Source organism: Nematolebias whitei, chromosome 1 (assembly GCF_014905685.2).
Source record: "Nematolebias whitei isolate Nwh7 chromosome 1, NemWhi1, whole genome shotgun sequence".
NCBI classification, from domain to species: Eukaryota; Metazoa; Chordata; class Actinopteri; order Cyprinodontiformes; family Rivulidae; genus Nematolebias; species Nematolebias whitei.
This window is the reverse complement of record NC_056498.1, coordinates 67549461-67572974: the sequence shown is the minus strand read 5'-3', so window position 1 is coordinate 67572974 and position 23514 is coordinate 67549461. Positions and strand designations below refer to the sequence as shown.

The window sequence follows — 23514 nt, the reverse complement described above, 5'->3', positions numbered from 1 at the left end:
TGTTTCTATTGTACAACACTTTGGTTGGCCTTGTTGCTGTTTTAAGTGCTCTGTATATAATTGGTATGGTATGGTAGACCACCAAGATAAATCTATATTTTCCTTCCTCCTAATATTCTGAAAGGAACAAACATTTTCTTGTTGAAAGTATTCACACAGCCTTTGTCACTTAGTGATGCAATTTATCTAATGTGCAAACACAGTAAAAGCTGCATTGACAGCTGACAAAGAGCAAAGGTCAAAGGAAAAGTTTACAAGACAGTGGTGAGACCAGCTATATTGTATGGTCTGGAGACAGTGGCATTGACAAAAAGACAGGAGAAATAACTGGAAGTGGCAGAAATGAAGATGCTAAGGTTCTTCTTAGGAGTAACAAGGCTGGATAAGATTAGGAATGAGATCATCAGAGGTACAGCACAGGTTGAACAACTGGGAGATAAAGTTAGAGAGGCCAGCCTGAGATGGTTTAGACATGTCAAGAGGAGGGACTGTGGGTATATTGGTAGAAGGATGTTAGAAATGCAGCTGCCAGGAAAAAGACAAAGAGGAGATATATGGATGCAGTTAGAGAGGACATGGAGGTAGTTGGAATGAGGACAGAGGATGCAGAGGACAGAGTGAGGTGGAGGAGGATGACTCGTTGTGGCGACCCTGAAGAGGGAAAAGCCAAAAGAAGAAAAAGAAGAAGAATCAACCACAACTAAAAGAATCCCTAACATTTGAATAAATTGAAAAAGGAAGCAGCATTTAGATGTAGAGGAAAACGGTTGTTTTTGTGGGTTATTGTGTGAAAGCTGAGGTAACACAAAGCAATGATCTGTACTTTTTATCAGGAATTATGATTGAGGAAAAGAACATTTACTATATAAATGTTAATAAAAAAATAAGTAGAGAAATGGGAAAGATTCTTAAATACTAAAATCCCCAAATGCATCTCACTGTCATCATTATATTAGTTTTATTAGAAGTTGAAAGAACAGATAACATTTTACACATACTGTATTAAACATTCTGAGTCTGACAACAACAACAACAACAACAACATTAATAATAACTAGGATTACAATAGGCCTTCGCAGCGCTTCGCTGCTCGGGCCTAATAATAATGTACAGTACATTCACTCTGTCCAATTTTCGACTTTTCTGCAGGCACAGCAGGGTCGCCTTATTGCTTTCTGAAGGACCCTTCGTAATTTCAAGATGGCGGCGTCCGTGCGCCTGTGCAGTGTCCTCCGGTTCACAATTGGAGGTGAAATAATTATTTTCTTTTGTAAACAGTATTGTTGTTATTATAGTTCAGTTTGAAAACGGAAATGTGTTTTTTTTGTTGTTGTTAGAGAAATGAGTCTGTTTGTTGCCGAAGGTCAGCTGTGTTCTGATTCTGGAAGCCTGGTGGTGTCGCATGCTTTGCTAGCATAAACCGTAATTAACATTTGTTAAGGTTTACTTTGACTTTTGACTTTATTAAATGTGTTTTTTTTTGTTTGTTTGTTTTTTTTTTTTGGGGGGGGGGGGGCATCAATATGAGTTTTAACAAGTTTTCAACCTAGCTAATCGTGATCACTGTGGTTTGACATCTGTATTTAAAAAAACAAACAAAAAACGACTTCTTCAGATTGAGTTTGAAGCTCAACAATATAATAATAAAAGTGTAAAAAAAATAATTTCCGCAGTCTTTTCTACATTGATAGGTTTTTATTTAAACTAATTTAGTTGGAAATGTCCTAACTGAGGCATTGTTAAGATTTTAGAACACTGTGTTGTTTGCCCTTTATGTTCCTCTTTTTCAAACTACTTATAAAATCAGTATATGATGTGGCGTATCTTTCACGGGGTGACTTTTAAAACACAAAATAATACATAAATAAAATTGAATTTTGATTTCCTTTTCCCAAAGTTATTGTTTTTAGCAGCTATCAATCACTTAAAACTAAGCTGTAGTCTTGTTACAAATATCATGGTTCTAGTTGTTTGTTGCAACCAAGATTTTTTGTTAGCTCTTGTTTAACAAAGGTTGCTTTGAAATTTTGAGCAAACTGACAACTTTGGATACTGTTGTATACATTAGATTGGATCTTCCCTTTTTCCCCGTGTTAATCATAAAAGGGAAGCAATATGGAAATACAAACAAAAACTGAATTCTTAATAAAATTAATTCAAAGTAAATTGCAATTAAATAATCTGAGAAATATTATTATTATTATTTCTACACTGATCTCTTTAGGGAACAACATTTTTAACTAAGCTCTGGGATTTGTTTACAAACAAATATTTTAGAATCATTGAGTTAGACTAGTTGGCATAATCCTTCTGACTAACTTGGGTTTGAATTGTCGTGTTGTTGCGATAGTGCCAGCAACCAGTTTTTTATGTTCCCATTTTGTGTCTAAAGTTAAATGGCAACATGAACACTCACCCTAGAAACAAGGAACACTATATTGAATTGAAAACTATCGGTGCACCGATTTCAGTTTTCTGGCCGATCACCGATTTCTAAAAAGTCAGAGCTGCCGATTCCGATTTTGGCCGATACTGATTTTGTTTTATAAGCAACACTGTCAGGTGTTATAAGGTCACAATACACCTTCAGTTTTCTAATCTTATTTTATTGAAAAACATACCTTTGAACAATATAGAATAGAATAGAAACAGCCTTTATTGTCCCACGGATGGGAAATTCAAGTGTAACGGCAGCAACAGATAAAAAGATTTCACACAAAAAGTTCCTAAATGTTAATAAACTATACAATATATAAGAAATAATTTAAACAATACCAATAATAACGTTCAATATGTATTGGAACATTGAGAATGGCAGACTATTTACAGTACATTATTATAGGCAGAGTGTGTGTTTTAACAGAGGTCAGCATGTATTTAATCCTTATTGAGTTTGTTGGGAGCAGTGATATCCTATAAACAATACAAACTTGTTTTAACTGGCCATGAGGTAGTGCTCTGAAATATAAATGAAGTTCATAAAATTTTTATGAAAACTAAAAAAATCTACAAAATCGGTTTCTCACGCAAGTATCAGCCGATTTCCCAAAAATAAGGAAATGGGGGCCAGCCGATTTATCGGTGCACCCCTATTGAAAACTATTAGGTGATTTACACAGAATAGTTTTACACAAGGACAGTTAACTTTTGTCCTCAATATTTACATTCATGAATAATATGAGAACTGAGTGCAATAACTTGAGAAAATAACCTAAAAATTGCTGTGTTGTTTCATACTCAATATTTCAGTTTTTACAAAGCCTTCCAGCACTCTGAGAAAAACTTAATTTGTCTTTTCTGGTTTTAACATTCTGCTTGACTTTCCTGTCATGTTGTGCACAATGTAACAGTCCAACGTCACATTTGACCATTTTTTGAGTTGGTGCTTGTGGTTTTTGAGCACAGTATATTTTATATTCAACTGTCTCGTGGTGCATGTCTCTTATAGGTGCAGCATCACGCCATACTGTAGGGAGTGCTGTCCAGATGTCTCACTTGGCGAGCCGAGCCACAGCTGCCTCTTTGCAGAGGCAACCCTCATTTCCACCAGTCCCACTAACATCATGGCAGCAGAGCAGATGTAGCAGCTTCTTCAACAAGTGTAAGTGGATGATCATTTTTCACACTGAAACCCAACAAGAGCAACTATCTAATAATAAGACTAAGAAAAGCACAGACAAGTCTTAGTGCAAATGATTCTGTGTTGCTATTAATATTTGATTTCCTCGTAATGGAATTGATTCACATTATTATTATGATCACATTAATACAGACATGAGCAGAAATATTGTGATTTTGTCTTGTTCAATTAAATTTGTACTTTGGCCCAAATATGTTGGCAAAATGCAAAAACAAAAATGCATCTTCAATGCCGCATTAACTAATTTGAGTGCAAAAAATAAATAAAAAAGAAAGCACTTCTACTATTTTTATTAGTATGTAACCAAAATTTAAGACGGATGATTTAATTCACTTTAGGTTTATTTAAACACAATGCTTGCAAATTGATTTAGTTCATCTTTGCAATCGCTTTGTTCATAAGCCTTTTACCAATCACCAGTCAAGTTTTAAGAATGCAAAAATGTTGCCAAACAATAATGACAAATACATAGAAATAACACAAACCAAACGGAACACAAATGCACTATCATAATGAAAAACCTGTCAAAATATTAACAACTAAAATTATAAAACTATAAAAATAGAAAGCGTTTAGATATGTGACTAGAAGTTACAAAGCGCAACATTTTTGAAAAGCTAGATAAATGGAAACAAAAAAGGAACAAGGTGGACAAAAAAATAAACACAATTTTTAAAACTATGCAAAATTTAACACATAACTACATTTAATAGCAGGAAAACATACAAGTAAAATAAGTTTTTTTTAAATCCTCGTATTTGCTCTTCTAGTCTCTGAAGTGTAGTTTTTGTTTTACTCCTTTTTGCTGCAGTTCAGCAGATTTACTTTTTACAGATATTATAAAGATAAACGGCTTCAATTGATGACTTGTCTCTTTGTTGTTTTGATCTAATCCCAGCAGCCGGGCTGTAAAATCTTGTGGAGAATCTTTCGAAAACCATAGAAGCTTTTACATCACCTGATAGGGATCCAATTATCGGGTTGTATTTACACCTTTGTTGTGTTTGTGTGAAAGGATTTTTCTCTTCAGGCAGGTGCGTGTAAGTAGATCTTATTTGAACATGTCGGATTGTTGACAGTGTTTCAGGACAATTTATATTGTGCTGTCAAAACATGTCCTTACTCGTGTGTCTTTTTTTCTCCTCTTCCTGACCGCCTTCATAACGGCTTCTTCTTTTTGAGTCGTATGGATGTGCAGGCTGAGGGACTTAAATGCTTTGTGGCTGTCAACATGTGTGACTCACAGTTTGCATTGCCATCACAGGACAGCACAAACACACACAACCTGTCACCATACACAGACTAGGATTATTTTTTTTGTTGGAAGTAAATATTTTATTTTCATCTTTCAGGTTTCATACAGATCTTCAGACTGCTTTTTATTCTGTAGCTAGAACGCTGCAACTAAACTGAGTCTGCTTTACTTCATGTCCACTTTAGTTGTAACATTGAGTGTTTGTTACATTTGTATGGCTTTGGCACTCCTATCTGTCATGTTTACTTTTATTTATTTTTTTGTATTTTTCCATAAGTAGAGGCCACGAGGTCCCTACACCATGAACACTCTTTTAGTTAGGGTTAGTTGAATTTGTGTTAAGATGCCATGTAGGCTACTCATCTAACATAATGTAGTGTAGTGGCTGTTAATCCAGTCCTCCAGGAAGGGAAAACATGACATTTTTTGCTAAATAATAATTACGCTGTTACTGCAATGCTGTTAAATTCAAGTAAGACTATCCTTAGCTGTCCATTCAGCCTTAACTTTTAGAAAAGTGTCATTTTGAATTGTTTTCAATGTTTTAAAGTTGTACACACTCACTGCAGCTATGGCACACTAATCTGAATTATGACAATATGTTATTGTAGTCAAACTTAGTCTGTGCAGTCTTGTAAAAATGTCACTCAGTTTACTCAAATTGTGTGTAAATAGCATAACTTATAACTTATAATTTCCCCTTGGGGATTAATAAAGTATACTGAATTGAATTACATCCATACTCTTGCTAGGAAGCCGAGAAGAAAATCAAAACAAAGCAACGATGTTTGAATGAGATTAATGAAGCTGTAACATTTTCTGACAAAGACTTATGAGCTGCACCTGCTATATATCTTTTGGAGAGTTTTACACAGAACAATAAGATACAAATCAGATTGTTTTGATGGTTTATTGTTGTTACCTCTGTTTGTGTTTACAGTGACGGCAGACCAACTATGGAAAGGTGTGTTAGCAGAAACTGGTGCCGGCAGGAAGGGCAGAGGGAAACGAACAAAACGAACACTGAAGAAAGACTTGAACCGAGGACAGTATATTGGGGAAGGTAAAACATGATCTGTTACTTTCTGGATTATGTTTGATTTGTTTTTGATTACCTGTGTAAAGTTATTTTTTTTATTATAAATTTGATAAGTCTTATTGTCCAAGTTGGATCACCCTATTTTCTCTTTTATATATGCATTTTGTACTTTCGTCTCCTCTGTTGTTAATTTTAGCCCTGCCTCTCAAAAGTTGTAACTTGGGTGTCAAACTAACGCTAACGAGCAGCTGACTGGCACAACACACTGGAATATCCATAACCAAGTGTTGATTAATTTATTAAACAGCTTTGCTAAAGAAGAGAATCACTCTGCCCTCTTTTATGATTTTTCTTTTCTTTTTCATTGAGTCTCTTTCTGTGCCTCTCTAACTAAATATCACATATTCATCAGCACATTCACGTACAGCTCTGTCTGTTGTGTAAAAGTCTTTCAATTGTAACTTCCGAATGCATTTAAATTAATAAAGCTCTGTAGATTAAATAGGCAGATTTATTGTGCTGTTATTTTTAAGTATACGCATATATTTTATTTCTTGATTCTCCACACAAGGATGATACACTTAAAGGAATATTACTTGATTACTATTATTAGCACTATTTATTGCCCACTGCCAAAAGGTAAAACATGGGCAATAATGATTTTTGTCTGTAGTGTTTGCAAATATCTCATGAACCACTGAAGCTCTCTAAAAATAATCATTGCATCTGCAAATGATGAACTTTTGGAGTCAACCAATTCAAGATGGTGATAACAGTCAACTGACCATAGTATAGAGCTGTCATTTCTAACCCGTACCCAAAGCCCGGACCGACCCAGTTTAGGGCCGGGCCGTTATAATGTGATTAATGGTGGTCTTGGCCGGTCTTGGGCTTTTAATTAAGGGTTAAACGACTACATATTTTAAAAAGTCGACTTTAACATGATTAAGGCTGGGTTTCCTTTCTAAAAAAATTGGTACCGGTGTCGGTACCTTCACTTCAGTGTCAGTTCCTGGACGGTTCTTTTTTCGGTACAGATTTTGTAATTACTATTAATTCTAACAAAGAAAATTACTTTACACATTACAGTACAAATCTTGAGTTTTATTTTTTAACTTTGTTTTTTTCTATTCCAAGCAGTTTTCTTACATAAAAATAAACAAATAATTTCCAGGTCAAAAGACCAGTTTCAAACCAGTGACACGCCAGTGTCTAATGCTCACTGCTACACACTGAGGACCTTTTCACTGAACAGTTTTTCTTCAGAAACATCATGTCTGCTTTCTCTGGACACAAACAAGCCCGCTCCTGGCTGATGGTGTCTCCAGCAGTAGAAAATGTTCACTCTGAGGCTGTAGATGATGCTTGTTGCACACACAGATACCTGGGTGTCAAGTTTGACAGCACTGACATAGTGTCCCTCACATTCCACCAGCAGGTCACTGGATTCACTGAGGTTAGGGCTGATGCAGACTTCTGTTCCTCTGTGTCTCTGCCTGAATCTTCTCTGTGATTCTCTGGGGGTTAGGGCTCTTATCATCTCCCTAATTGACATGAGAACACAAAACATCAACAATAACATGGTTGTGTTATTATTGCTCAAAAAACATTATCTAGGCTGAGAGATAAAAGCTTAACTGTCAACAAAATCCTTTACAGCTTACTTATCTCCACCATGCAGCCTCCACTGTACAAAAAGGCAGCAAACTTTGAACAACAAAGTTTGTGACTGTCCTGTGGCTCCACCTCACTTTTCTTTTGTCTGTCTCTGTCCTCCTCACATCTGGGCCAGAGGCTTCTGTGAGGAGAATATAAACAAACAGTGAGCATGAGGTGAACTGTTTAACATGCTGACCGGATGGATGAGCACAGTTTTACAAGCTTCATCTGTTACTGTCAATCTTTTAGTTAGCTTTTGATTTTAGCTAGTTACATAGATAGCCATAAAATAAAGCTACACACTAATATCTTAAAGTTAGCGTTACATGGATTCTAGTTTAATTCACCGCGATGCACCTATTAAGCTGCAGTAACGTTAACAAACGTAATCTTACCAGCTGAAATCACACACACAGCTCCGTCCTCGGAGTGAAGCAGAGTCCGGCCGTGGAGATGTTGAATCAGGTCGTTCAACACTCACAGGCTGACTTTAACTCTGAGAGAGGAGACTGCTGTTTTTCTCTCTCCTTGCAGAAAAACACAGAGCAACTTTCCGCTCGTAAATTGAAGCCGTTCGACAACACACGCGCTGCACACATGAACCCCGTCTGTGGGTGTCACCAACACCATAGACCTACAGCTGTAGGGCAGCTCTATCCAGCTTTGGGTGTACACATGTAGTTTGTCATATGTCTGCATCTTATCTGCCTGCGTGCTGAAACCACGTGACACGTTACAGCCAATACCAAAACTTGAAACTGAAAGAAGAGTCATGTTTCAATCCATACATCTACAGACGCAGTTCGGTCGGTGCCATAAAAGAACCTTGGTTCGGTATACAGCCCTAAACATGATAAAAGTCAAGTCAACTTTGACTAGTCAATGACGTCATAGAGACTCAAGACGCTACAGTAAATTAGCAAAAAAAAAAAAGGAAAAAAGTCATTTATTATTTACCCAAAAAGAACAACAAAACATTGGGCATATATTTATGCTCCTATCATTTATCATACTGCAAATAAGTCAAAGGAAATGCAAAACTATTATCAAGCTGCAAAAATGCTGCTGTTTTTAGTTTTATTTTATTTAATCCACCATGTGGATTGGGTGGAATAAGGTTGGGAACAGCGGGTGGATGGGGGGTGTCACTAGTCGCCGTGAAACAAAAAAACTCTCAAGACGACCTATAATCGACTAGTTGATTGGTCTATTCAACCCCTACTTTTTATTAGGTCAGGATCAGCCTCGATCTAATTATATGATAACATGGCCTGCCATACACCCATCAGCCGCACGCGGCCATTTGACCACGCGCTGACCAGCCTTGAAAGAGGTAAAACAGTTCAGTTAAGCTTCAGATGGGATTGTACTGACAGGCAGCGATCCATCGCCCAAATAGACGTTCATTCAGCCACTGCATTCAGCGGACACTCGCGGCCGACGACCCAAACAGGTGAGATCCCAAAGCAGACTTTTGTGTCAGAGCTGTCCGTGTGTCTCAGCAATTCAGAACAATGCAGGCAGAAACAGAGTTTAAATGCCTTTTTGCAGCTATGAAAGGACAAACACCTCTCATCTCCGAATCTTCTGCCCCGTTTATTCAGCTGCGCGTCCTAGACCGTTAATAACTAATTAAAAACATTGTTTTTTTTCCGGGTTCTGACCTGTAATTACTGTTAATTCATCGGGTCGGGTGGGGATCGGAAATTATGACTGCAGGCTGGGGCCGGGTTGGATCAGATTTTTTGGGCCCGAATGCAACTCTACCATAGTAAGTAATAGAAGAACAAAGTCCATGCTCAATAATCCAAGTATACAATCCAACATTTTTCAGTCAGGTCATCTGGACAGTTTCTTTTTTTTGTGTGTGTTGAAACGTTTCACCTTCCATCCGGAAGGCTTCATCAGTCAAGGAAACACACAACACAAAACTGATTTTTCCCCCAACAGCTTACTCCAAAGTGGAACAAACCAGTTATGTTGGTGCTAAGACGGTAAGTAATAGTGTCAACCCAATCAGACTCGGAGCTCAAACAGATTGTTCAAGAACTTATAATATTTTGTGACATCAGGTAAATATGATTTTTTTTAAACCCGACTAAAATCAGTGTAACTCCCATCATTTCTCAACTCAAGATATTCTAAGTTTAAAACAGTGGCACGGAAGGTATAATGTGATATATGTATCTCTTCAAGAAATGTAAGACCGCCTTTTTTTTGTCCTTTTTTTCTGTTTTCGACCTTCAGGCCGTGAAGGATTTCTGTGGCCCGGACTTAATTTTCCTGTACTGAAGGATGGTGCCGTGCAGAACATTAGCAGAAGAAGTGACGCTGATCAAGAGCAAGTCAAAGCTGAACTCTGTAAACACAAACTTTTGTTTTATCAGCATCAACGGGCTTTCAAAAATCAGCTAGGATCAACAATTGAACTGAGATATGTTCTTCTTTCAATACAAGCAACCTGCAATATCGATATGTTTTACCCCAGCTACTGTATCTGTACTGTATCAGTCATCTGAAAGTTCAAGCAAAGCTAAGGAAAAATTGTTTAATTAATTAATTTTTTCATGAATAAGGAACAGCAGTGACACTGAGGTCTTAATTTAGAGAAATACAAGCACCACTGATGTACGAAGCTGCCGATTTGTCTCATTTATTGATTTTAATGATGTGGTTAATTTGACAAAAAGTGTTGTGTTTCTGCAGTCCGTCAGAGAGACGAGTGGTTGAAAAAGAGGAAGACGAAGTTGAAAAAAGAGAGAGGTTGGACCGGAAACTCTTGGGGGGGCGTCAGCTTGGGCCCGCCCGACCCTGGTCCCAATGGAGGTAAAATTCATTCAACCTTTATTTATATAAGTTAATCCCATTGAGCCTCGGGGACTCTTTTACAATAGAGACCTGATTTTAACAAAGAGTGCTGACAACAGTGGACAATCATAAAAAGCCTACAAACTGAGAGGAACAAGTGAAAGAAAATGGTAAGACACAAGTCCACTGTCTGAGGCCATGAGAATATCATTAGTGACTTTTACTAGTGTTGTTTCTGTGCTATGATAAGCTCTAAACCCTGACTGAAACTCTTCAAACAGATTATTTCTTTGTAGATGTTCACGCAGCTGACCTGCAACTATTTTCTCTAGAATTTTTGAGATGAAAGTTAGATTAGATATAGGTCTATAGTTGGCCAGAATTTCTGAATCAAGGTCAGACTTCTTAAGTAAAGGTTTAATTACAGCAACCTTAAAGCGCTGTGGTACATAACCATCCATTAAAGACAAATTAAGTAGATCCAAAATGTGGACATTAATTAGGGGAAATACGGTATAAAAAATGAAACACAAACAGCTAGGTTGTAAAGCGATGTAGAAAACTAAAAACAGGAACATGTCTGCACTGTTTTTTCCCAGGAACTTAGCAGATGTTTGAAGCCACTTAGAGAGGTCAAGGTCGAGAGCTTCAGATCTTTTTTCACGATATTCCAGGAAACAGGACACACCCAGTGGTTAAAATGTCTAAAAAGTTTGAGCATAATGGTAATACTGAAAATATTTTTACTAGAAACGAAGCAAACGATAATCCTGATATTAGTAGAAAATAGTAAAACAATTTGAAATGTGGCCTGAGTGCAACCTGGAGGATCAGCAGTGAGTCTGGATTACATGTTTGACACAAAAGGCCTCAAAGCACAGCTCACTCTCATACAGATAAACCGAGTGGCTCAGGAGAATGTAAGGATGACTGTAGGGATGGGAGAAAATAGAGAATGATGAAGAAGTAGAAGCATAATACGCTCTGGGCTGCTGTGTGGGAGGCTTAGAGTGACAGCTCAGTATGAGAGCCCATTAGTAGTGATGAAGATGAGGCTACGACTCAAATGTCAAGTGGAACGATTTCCTCATTTAGAAAGAAATTTCTTACTTTTTGTGTTGATCTACACTGATATTTATTTCTTTACCTTTGCTTTCTCTGCTTTTTCAGTAGTTTTTATCCCTCTAATCTCTGGTAAACCTTAATGAACCCTTGTAATTGTTAGTGCTTTGAAGTGATACGTAACGGCTTCCTTTGGCATTATGTCTCTTATGTTTTGTTTTATTCTATTGTTCGTGGTTCTTCAATGGATCACTTGAAATTGAAATATATGTTTGAGTAGTATTTAAAATAAATCATTTAAATTTTGTCAGCCTGACTTTATGTAATAAGGTTTGATGTCAGGGCTCTAGGTTGAAATTGACTGTAATGTGTGTGAAGCCCACACAGTGTGATGTGACCAGTGCCTTAGCAGCTGTATGACGATCACAGAGGACCACTGTGAGCGCAGTGAAGCTCACTCAGTGGTGGAGCTGCTCCTGGCCTCCTGTCCCCTGCCTCATTACACGTTTAAACCTCGTTCTTTGCTGGAATTGAGTTCATCTCGTTTACCTCAGACTGCTGACTGAACAGAGACAAGTCTCGCTGTTTACTCTTTGCTCCCTTCTTTGTTTTCTATCTCTTTCATTTCCCCTCTCAACAAGCTCACTTACACTTTGATATACGTGCGTGCACCCTTTTCCCAACATTTCTTGTTGTTCACGTACGCTGCAGCTCTCACACACATACAGGGAATGTAATCAGCAGAGAGCTGTAACTGGGCTGCTCATCTCAGATCAGGTTGGGTTTCATGCAGGTTGTGGCTCAGTGTCCCAGCAGAGGTGTGTCTGTGTGTGTGTTTCCTGCATTTGAGTGTGTTAGTGTATCTGATTTTTCTCTGAGCTTTTGATTTCATTCTGCTTTTGTTTGTTGTTAATTGGTTTGAAGTGTGCAAGCTGCTGTTTGGGAGTAACATCCTTCAGAGGTCACTGACGATGAGAGGTGCAGACTCGTTACGGGGCTGCACGGGCTTCTGGGTATTTGTTATTCTAGCAGGAGCCTAGTTTCATCTTTTTGAAGGATGTGTAACTGTAGATCTGGGTCTAAATATGTCTGGATTTTAAAGTTGTTGTTTTTTCTGCCATCAGAAAGCAACGCGGACTTCGATTCTCGAGTCATTGAGGTGAGTCGTCCTGTTTATTTGACTAAATAAACTCATATACACCCATTACAAAGGTTGATATGCAATTTAAGATACACACATACATGTTTTTAGACACTTTAGTAGATATTCAACATTTAAATCCAGAAAAAGCCAATTAAAATATTTTAGCTTTAATTTAAAGATGTGTTTTTAAAGAATTTAATTGATTTAATTTGAATCTCACTTTTACTGTTTTATTGCCCTCAGAGAGGTCAATGTAGCTACATCTGTTTAGGTTTTGCTGTTTTTACATTAGTATACAGCTTCTTATTTAATATTTTGCCTTGCAGAAAGCCTAAAATTTGTTCTTGAGAATTTGTGAAAGAGAAGTATAGATGGAGGGGAAAAAATTTCAAGAAAGTCTATGAACTACCATATCTGTGCATTTTTTTTTCTAACTCTTTAAAACTAAACACATCAAAAAGCACAAGATACTGTTTTCAACAATGTTAAAGAAGTAATAATAATAATTTTGTATGTCTCTATTTGATTTAAGGTTGTTCGAGTTTGATAAAAGGCAAACTTGAACGCTTAATTAACAAAAATCATTACCATGCATTAGGAATGTGCGATATGGCATAAAATTCATATCACGATATGTATTGTGAAGGGTGGCGATAACGATATGTATCGCAATATGTTTTTGGTATAACACTTGCTAAAAAAAAAGCATAGGGTGTCCTTTTGCCATCATATATTTTGAATTAAGAAAATTCCACTACTAGGTCCAGAGAGTTTTTAAATAACAAATCAAGTATTAGGCTTCTTTCTTGTAGTGCAAAACAGTGCAAAATATATCAAATGTAGTTTTAGCCATATGTTTTAAACAAAATAATATGTTGTTAACCCTTAACAGTTTCCAGTATTCTTACTTAAGGATTGAACAGTAACAGAGCAGTATTTTACACTGAAACTCTTCACCCTCCAAACCTCTAGTGGGCGACTCCTTCTGCTTTAATGGAGAGCTGACACAAAATGAGTCTGCGGCTTTGACCAGAGGGTCTCGCAGTAAAATCACACAACACAGCGTTCTTTTCACAGATCAGAGAGCAGGTTTCTCTAAAGCTGATCAACACTTACTTTAACTTTCGATGAGATTAAAAAAAAACATTTGACGGAACACAGCGTTTTGCGCATGCGTCAGAATACGGCAACACTACGACAAGCCGGCTGTAGTTAGCTTGTAGCTTCGCTACTTAGCTCTCGAAGAAAAGACTTTAACGCCACTTGCGCACAGTTTTCAACTAAAAAAAAAAGTAACGATTAAATCTAGCAGCTCTGATTTTACTTCAGACACAGCATTACTGCGGTTAGCCGGTAGAAGACAGATCTCTATCGTAGGCTAAATTTCTATCGTTTCTACCGTATATATCGCGCATTCCTACTATGCATTCACTTTAAAAATGTCTGTTTTCATGTTAGTGTTAATCAAAGTCGACACCCAGGGTTTACTTGCTATTGCTTTTCCACGGTCAGATTAGCATTCTACTTTAACTAAGTCTTTACCACCCTGACTGTGTGGGGCGGCTGTGGCTGAGTGGTTAGAGCAGTCGTCCTCCAATGGGAATGTTGGAGGTTTGATTCCACCAGCATGTTCAAGTGTTCCTGGGCAAGACACTAAACATTGCCTAGGGTGTGTGTCCCATCATTGTTTGAATGTGATAAAGCACTGATTATGCTTTGTAAAGATTTAGTGGAGTGCTGTATGAATGGGTAAATGAGGACACAGATTGTGTTGTAAAGAGCTTTGAGTATCTGGATAAGATAGAAAAGTGTTATATAAGTACAGTCCATTTACCATTTGCTGTTGGGTCAACCAGCAAACTGGCGAGTCAGAAAGTTGACAGAGGTTGTTTTTTAATATAAGGGTACACCTTTCAGTGGCTGTTACTAAAATGTAGACGAGTTAACTTAAAAGAGATGTTTTCTTTTGGTCGTTCAAAAAATAATGTATAGAACTGAACACTGGATCGCAGTAGTTGAGCTGGCAGCCTCGAGCGTTTGTCCCGTTGATTCTACGTTTAACTGAAACAGTCTGAAGACGACGCTGCTGTGGGTATCTGTAAAGTTAAGATCAGCTCAGTTCATTTAGATTCATACTGGATCTCGCCTTAATTCAATTTGCACTAATGAGCCCTAGTGAACTAATGGGAGTAGTGCCACAAGGTTACACACACACATGCTCGCAGAACGTCCAAATAATTCTGTCTCTCTCTCATGCACATCATTATGCAAAGAGATCTGTCGCAATAATCTGTACATTATTCACGGACAGAGGAGGGCTGGTTTCATTTAACTCCAGTTTATCTCCACCTGACTTTTTGATTTCATGCGTGTGCCTTTCTTTTTCTTGATAAGCATTCTGAACTCGCTTTTTGGCTCTTTTTTTTTTCTGTCCTATAAACACTGTTAGATTGTATGTGTGTGCATGTGTGTGTGTGCGTTACACTGATAGTCTTTCCCAGCTCTTCTGCCTGCAATAAGAATGGTGTCACAGACATTAGACTTCCCCTTGGAAGCTGACAGACACTTTTATGGTGCCATCCTCTTCTATAAATACACTCTCTGTAGATGTGTGTGTGTGTATGCCCCACTATAAATTCAAGCCTAATGAAATGGAAGAGGCTTACTGGAATAAAAGGCTTGTCTCCCAAGGACGATGAGGCTGCATTAGTGAACACATTTAGTGGGAGGGGAGACAGAGGAGGCGAGAAGAAAAAAATGAATGAGATGAAGTAAAATGTATGAAAGATGGCATCATATCATGCTAATGACAACACAGACGCACACACGTTAGAAACTACAGATTCTGTAAACCTATTTGTTTTCACGTCTACATTTAAAAATGTAAATGTATTTTTTTAATGCATGAGCTCAAAATGAGACCAAATAGATCATCTGTTTTCTTTTAAGTCTACAGATGTTAGTGAGTGTTTCAGATCAAAAGATGGCAGCTAAATGTAACATCTGCAGTCCAGTTAAAATTAGCCTAATCATTTCAAAAGGTTGTTCTCATCAAATGGGATTTTCTAATGTCTTGTAATTTCATCGTCTAATACCATGTTCCTCACCATCTTTTAGTCTTAGCTTGCAGTAATAAAAAATTGCAACTCTTAGGTTTTTTTATAGCCAATAGTGCACTGATAGCAAAAAAATATTGTATTAACCTTTTTTTTTTGTGAATATTCACTTTTTTAATTCTTCTTTGAACCCACTACATTAGATGTAGATATAGTGGGGAGAGTGGTGACAGAGGTTAGAGAAGGTAAGTCTGTGATGGAGAGGTCACTGGTTCAAATCCCCTGATCATTACTGGTTCTTAAGCAAGCCTATAACCTCATCTGCTCACCCGGGTGTCCTAGATGGCAGCCCTCTGCTCCACACAGAAGGCTGTGGTAGCTCGGTGATCGATGGTTGGGTCAGGAAGGGAATCCGTTTTAAAACAATTGCCAAGTTTTCATGCAAGTTGGTTTAGTGTGGTGACTCGTGGAAGAAAGAGGAGTTAAAAGAAAAAAACACATTTGATGTAGATATAGTATTTATGTTTTGCAGGTGATTAATTACAGATGGTGCCCAGGTCAATGACTTTTATTAATAACCAGTTTCAGCGAGATGTCAAGTGATTTTGGAAGAACAATCTACAGAAATACTGTTTGCCTCCTTTAGTATGATGGCTTTTTTAAATATAAAAAAGGCATGTATTTTGGTAAATACATGATTTAAATTTTATTTTAATAGGTACATAATTTTTATTATATTGTCATAAAAATATCTCATTTTTTCTAGAAAAGTGATCTTTTAAATTGCAAAATCACGGATCACTTTTTGTTTTATTTTTATGTTGTTTTTGTGTGTGTGTGTGTGTGTGTGTGTGTATATTTTTTGCACTGTTGAATACACATATATATTAGATGTTGAATAGACTAGTCAACTAGTCAGTTCTAGGACATATTGCAAGTTTTTAAATTTCACATCGACTAGTCGCAGTCCGTGATTGTGTCATGTGTCATGTGTCATGTGTCACGTGATCGGTGCCGGGCCGCTGGATACAAAACAGATTGTTCCAAGCTGATGGAAGGTGAGGAGCAGGCATAGTCTTCCCAAACAGATAGAGAATGATCAACAGTGTGGAAGTATTTCACTAAAGATGGTGTTGTTTTTAGTTTAATTTTATTTAATCCACTAAATAAAAAAACGGGTGCGCTCCACTGGAGAATCCACCATCACAGTGGTGGATAATTTTTATTTTTATTTTTGGGGTGCACGATATTGGATTTTTGTCCGATATCAGATATACCAATATGTTAAAACTTATTTGGCCGATAACCGATGCTGATACCGATATTTTATACATGTTCCTTTATCAGAACATAGCTCTCTTATTTAGGCTTATTTGCTACAAAAATTGTGCAACAGCTGGTGACATATATTCAGTAACAGCCATATGCTATGCATAGCACTTTGACTTATATTAAATGAAAAGTGTTAAATGTTATTTACTAACATTAGTCACCTGCGATACTGTCTCACTTGTGGAGGCTTGTTCCAGGTTCCTAGCAACAGTGTGGGATCCTTTGCACTCCTGTGCATGAAGGACAGCCTTTTTAAGTTCAAAGTTTTTGTCTGTCCATTGTGCCGTAAGACTAATCATGCTAACGGGGATAACACGATGTCCAAATGTCTGTGGTAAAACTCACCCAAGTCATGCTATCAGCTATTCGCTTCTCAATGACGTCAGACATGACGGCTTGTAACTCGGGTAACGTTACATCGGACAAATATCTCTGACTGAGGACGATGTAGCGAGGCTCAACATAGTCCATAAATCTTTGGAATCTGACATCCTCACCCACGAAAAATAAAACTTCCACACGCCGACATTTTGAATTTTCCTCTTCGCCGTGAGATCAGGTAGGTGCACATGACTTCATCATGTTGTGCTGCCACTGCAGGCAAAAGCAGCGCCTTTTATATCGGCGAGTTATTTTAATGGAATGGCCGATGTCAGATATTGAACTTTAACGCTAATATCGGACGGTGCCATGCCGATAATATTGTGCATCCCTATTTATTTTATTTTATTCACTAAATAAAATAAAAACAGGGGTGTGCACCACCGGAAAATCCACCGCGTACCACCCCCGGTGGAGAATCCACCACCGCCTCCGTTTATTTTATTTAGTGGATTAAATAAAATAAAACTAACTTTTGCAGCTTAATAATAGATTTGGTTTTCCTGTTACTTATTTGCAGTATAATTTTCATTGTTTTTGTTTTTCATCATGCGTCACTGTCAGCGCACTCAGCTTTGTTTCCAGCAGCACTTCTTTGCACATATAAAAATAAGAACTTTATGGTGGGCCACCTGAAAATAATGGAAGGCTCTGAAACAAACAAAATGCAGGCATAAAAAGTAATGTAAAAAAAGTACTGTATTGTGTATAAATACAATTTTATCTAATACCAAACACTGAAAACCTCAGTAAAGAAAAAAAACAAAACAAACAAGTAAAATTGCATATTTCTGGCACTTTCACAAAATGCCGACAACTAGAAGACAGGATAACTGAGAGCTGAAGTACCGTTAATATAAAAAAAGTGTGGAGAGTTACAGTTAAGTGATGCACATGGCGTTCCTCCAGGTACAGCAGCCACTTGGCAGGTTTCAGTGATTTCATTTACAGAGATAGAGCGTTGTCAGTGACAGAATAGGCTTTTTCCCTCTTTATTTTTCTCCTCTTTTCCTTCCTGAAGTCAACAACCTTGAAATGTTTTCTGCAAGTAAGCAGCTGACTAGGCAAGAACAACTATGTGAAAACTTTGAACTGACTTATAAATAAATTATGGATAAATGATAACTTTGGTAAGGACATTAACAAAAGATTTGTTGACAATAAAGCAAATGGTTGTATTTGTTTTATTAACATGTAGAGGTTTGTATCATTTTCAGTTCTACGGCTATTACAATTTGCTGTGTGGCTTTTAGCAATAATTATTTGAAAAACACTGGGTTTATAATTAGGTTTGAAATGAGAAAAAGTTCACAGTCTAGTTGTGTGAATCTTATTGAAACAACAAACAGAAATTAGATCTTCATTTGCATTCACACAAAACACTGCTATGCAAATGTAAACAGAACACACCTGTGGGACTAAGTAATGTAGGAAAGTGTCAGGTGATGAACAAGAACATATTCAGTATTTTGTTATTAGTGTGAATTCATGATCCATCCACCTCATCTCACTGTGTTGTCAGCTGTTTTTGACCACTTTGAGCCCGTCTCTCAGTCTTCTTTGGAGCAGCTAATATGCAGCATGAAACCCTCTGGTTCCCCCTTAGACATTGTCCCCCCATGACTTCTAAAAGAGGTATTTTCTATTCTGGGCCCCTCTATTCTCTCTATTGTGAATAGCAGTCTAGCCACAGATGTGGTGCCAAAAAGTTTCAAACATGCTGCTGCTCAACCTTTGCTGAAAAAAAAATAGCCTTGACCCTTCAGTGGTGTCCAACTTCAGGCCTGTCTCCAGACTCCCATTTGTTTCAAAACTACTGGAAAAAAATAGTTTAGTCCTAGTTAAAATGTTTCCTGGAGGATCACTCTATTTTCGAGGTGTTCTAATCAGGCTTCAAATCACCCCACAGCATTGAGACTGCTCTATTGAAGGTTTTTAATGACATTTTCCTAGCCAAGGATGCAGGTGATTCTGTGCTTCTTGTCTAACTGGACCTTATATCTGCTTTTGACACCATCGACCATGAGATCCTCATTTCTAGGCTGGAGGAGTGGGTGGGCATCACAGGGTCAGCCCTCAAATGATTTAGATCCTACCTCTCTGACAGAACCTTTTGTGTCAGCATCACATATTTTAGTTCAACATTGGCAGCTCTTCAGTGAGGGGTACCGCAGGGTTTCATCCTCAGTCCTCTTCTCTTTTCTTTATACCTGCTGCCACTAGGTGCTATTTTTTGTAAACATGGCATACCCTTTCATTTCTATGCTGATGACTGTCAAATCTACTTCCCTTTGAAGCACAATGGTGCACGTTTTATTCAACCTTGTCTTGACTGCCTGGCTGACATCAGGGACTGAATGGCTTTAAATTTATTAAGTTTTAATGAGAAGAAGACTGAAGTCATGTGGTTTCCTTCTACTGGCACGATCAAGAACCACTGCATCGACCTTTCCTCTCTAGCCCCGTTAGATAAACAAAAAAGAGTCACTAATCTGGGAGTGATAATGGACTTTTCCATGAAACTTAACAGTCATGTAAACATAATCGTTAAATCCTGTTTTTTTTGTTGAGTTGTTTTTTCATTTGAGGCGACTGTCTATATTGAAGCCCATACTGTCCAAAATAACGTTGAGACTGTAATACATGCATTCATAACATCTAGGCTTGATTACTACAATACACTTCTTTTTGGAATCAGTCAGACCTCCATTGCACGATTACAACTGGTCCAAAATGCTGCAGCCCGATGTTTTTACCAGTATAGGCAAAAGAGAGCACATTACACATATTTTGGTCTCCCTGCACAGGCTCCCGGTTCACTTTCTAATTCAGTTCAAAATACTTCTGTTTGTTTTTAAATCTCTTAACAGTTCTGCCTCTTCTTATCTCAATGATCTGCTGCAGCCATATGTCCCACAGCACTCTCTGAGGTCAGCAGATCAGATGTTCCTATTTGTTCCAGGAACCTGTCTTAAGCTCAGCGGTGACAGGGCCTTCTTTGTTTCAAGTCCAAGACTATGCAATGAGTTACCACTGCATGTCAGGCAGGCCCCCTCCTCACAGTTTTTATATCTCTCTTAAAAACCCACTTTTATTTCCTGGCTTTTGACACTGTGATTTTGTTGTTAACCTGTCTATTCAACAGTGTTAGCCATTTAGTTAACTTTTTCCATTCGGATCCATGTTTTTTTTTTTTTTTTGCTGTGTTTTACCTATTTGTTTCTGCTGTACAGCACTGTTTGGCCTTGTTGCTGTTTTAAGTGCTTTATAAATAAAGTGATATGGTATGGTATGGATTAAACTATGAAATATATTGGAGATTGCAGAGTAGCTTGGTAGTCAGTGCCACAGTCCCATATTTCTGAGGTTATGGGTTCAAGCCCACGTTGGGTCAAGAAGGCCATTCGGCCTAAATCCTCTGAGCGTGTTCACTCACTGCAGAAGGGAGCAGCAGAAAACAACAACAATGAAATACCTGCTCCTTCACAGCTGAAACAATGTAACTAAAACCAATTAGCTGTTTATAGAAGTAAAAGAAATCTAAAATGTTAGTTTCAGAGACCATATGTGTTATTGCTACAGCAAGTCAACAAAGTCTTTAGAACAGACAGGCTTTTTCACTCTCTTTGTGGTGAAATCTCACCTGCACAGCAGCATATAGGCAGATACAGACAGGGAGACACAAAGCAACAGATTGAGAAAATAACAGATTAAACATGAGTGAGCACAAGCTAAACATCCTCCCACTGCTGTTCTGTCGCTCATCCGACAGAGAAAAACTTGGCCCATCTGCTGTGCTGTGAACATGCCACCGAAGCTGCTGCATTCTCACCTAACATGACAAAAGGCTGCCAGGAGCTCACCGTCATCAGAGGTGCCAGCTATAGTAGCCACAAGCAACACAGAAACATCAAAAATAATAATTTGGTGGATTTACAAAAGAGAAATGCCTGGAATGCCGTCTGTACAGATAGATAATTTATTTTCTTATTCACAAAAAACAAACTTGACCACAAGAAGGAAGATGTGGTAGATTATTTTCATATTCCTACAGTCACATAACACACAGACGTTTTATATATATGTGTGTGTGTATATGTATGTGTGTGTGTATTAGGGGTTGAACGAGTATATAATTTTTAAACTCGACATTAATAAAATAAAACCCGAGTAGAACTCAAGTATTTGATGACGTCATAGATCTCAAGATACAAAAATAAATAAAACCGCAAAAAAAGGTAATTATTCACAAAAAAAAGACCAACAAAACATTGGGAGCGTATATTATGCTCCTACCATTTATCATACTGCAAATAAGTCACAGGAAAAACTAAACTATTAGTTATTATTATTAAACTGCAAACGTGAAGAAACGCAGCACGTCAAAAACGAAACTTAAACCGAAACTGGTTCTGGTGGATTGGACCCGGTGTTACACCATGCTCTGTGACCTGCAACAGTGCAACACCGCCTCCTACGGTCATACGTGGTCACATAATATGACGTCACTACGGATACCCGACTTTAAATTTTTAACCTCGATAGATGTCCTAGCAATCGATGTGTAGATTACTCTATATATATATATATATATATATATACACACACACACACATATACATATATATATATAACGCCATTCATGGTGAGTCTGGAAGATGGATAAGGTTTTGAGTTTATTTATATAGCGCCGAATCACAACACAGTTGATTCAGGGCACTTTACAGGAACATTCACATACATAAAAGCCAGTTGGTAAAGTTCTCTATCTAAGGAATCCAGCAGACAAGTTGGATCTTGGTTTTGTTGCAGTCTCCCATCCTGAGCAAGCACAGTGGCAACAGTGGAAATGAAAAACTCCCTTTTTAAAAGGAAGAAACCTCCAGCAGAACCAGGCTCAGGACAAGCGGCCATCTGCTTTGACTGGCTGGTTTGAGAGGACAGGAAGGAGAGATAGACGAACACAGAATGGTAGGTCCAGGTATAAGTCCAGGTGTACCTGAAAGACAAAAAACACATGTTAATGATAGAAAAAATAATTACAAATACAAAACAGGTTGAGCAGAGTAAGTAAAGACAGTAGCAGAGTGAAAAGTATAGTCAGTTTGTCCTCCAGCAGTCTAAGCCTATAGCAGCATTACTATGTGACAGCTCAGGAATCCCAAGCCGACCCTAACTATAGAATTTAGCAAAAAGGAAAGTCTTAAGCCTAGTTTTAAAACTGGACAATGTGTCAGCCTCATGGACAGAGATTGGAAGTTATGTATATATATATATATATATATATATATATATATATATATATATATATGTATATGTATATGTATATGTATATGTATATATATATACAGGTCCTTCTCAAAAAATTAGCATATTGTGATAAAGGTCATTATTTTCCATAATGTAATGATAAAAATGAAACTTTCATATATTTCAGATTCATTGCACACCAACTGAAATATTTCAGGTCTTTAATTGTTTTAATACTGATGATTATGGCATACAGCTCATGAAAACCTAAAATGTCTGTCCCAAAAAATTAGCATATTTCATCCCACCAATGAAAGACAAGTGTTTTTAATACAAAAAACACCAACCTTCAAATAATCATGTTCAGTTATGCACTCAATACTTGGTCGGGAATCCTTTTGCATGAATGACTGCTTCAATGCGGCGTGGCATGGAGGCAATCAGCCTGTGGCACTGCTGAGGTGTTATGGAGGCCCAGGGTGCTTCGATAGCGGCCTTAAGCTCATCCAGAGTGTTGGGTCTTGTGTCTCTCAACTTTCTCTTCACAATATCCCACAGGTTCTCTATGGGGTTCAGGTCAGGAGAGTTGGCAGGCCAATTGAGCACAGTAATACCATGGTCAGTAAACCATTTACCAGTGGTGTTGGCACTGTGAGCAGGTGCCAGGTCGTGCTGAAAAATGAAATCTTCATCTCCATAAAGCTTTTCAGCAGATGGAAGCATGAAGTGCTCCAAAATCTCCTGATAGCTAGCTGCATTGACCCTGCCCTTGATAAAACACAGTGGACCAACACCAGCAGCTGACAATGCACCCCAGACCATCACTGACTGTGGGTGCTTCACACTGGACTTCTGGCATTTTGGCATTTCCTTCTCCCCAGTCTTCCT

The 23514-nt window shown here is 37.8% G+C and overlaps 1 protein-coding gene across 1 annotated transcript in view; it reads left to right on the top strand.

Moving 5' to 3' along the window:
- The first annotated feature begins 1183 nt into the window (after window positions 1-1183).
- The window catches only part of mrps5 (mitochondrial ribosomal protein S5), a 38111-nt gene continuing 15780 nt past the window's right edge, over window positions 1184-23514 (top strand). Inside the window, exons 1-6 of the mRNA XM_037686990.1 lie at window positions 1184-1249; window positions 3449-3601; window positions 5836-5958; window positions 9841-9954; window positions 10300-10419; window positions 12588-12622. Of these exons, the coding sequence (XP_037542918.1) occupies window positions 1201-1249; window positions 3449-3601; window positions 5836-5958; window positions 9841-9954; window positions 10300-10419; window positions 12588-12622 (594 nt within the window). The 5' untranslated portion in view covers window positions 1184-1200. The remainder of the gene's footprint in view (window positions 1250-3448; window positions 3602-5835; window positions 5959-9840; window positions 9955-10299; window positions 10420-12587; window positions 12623-23514) is intronic.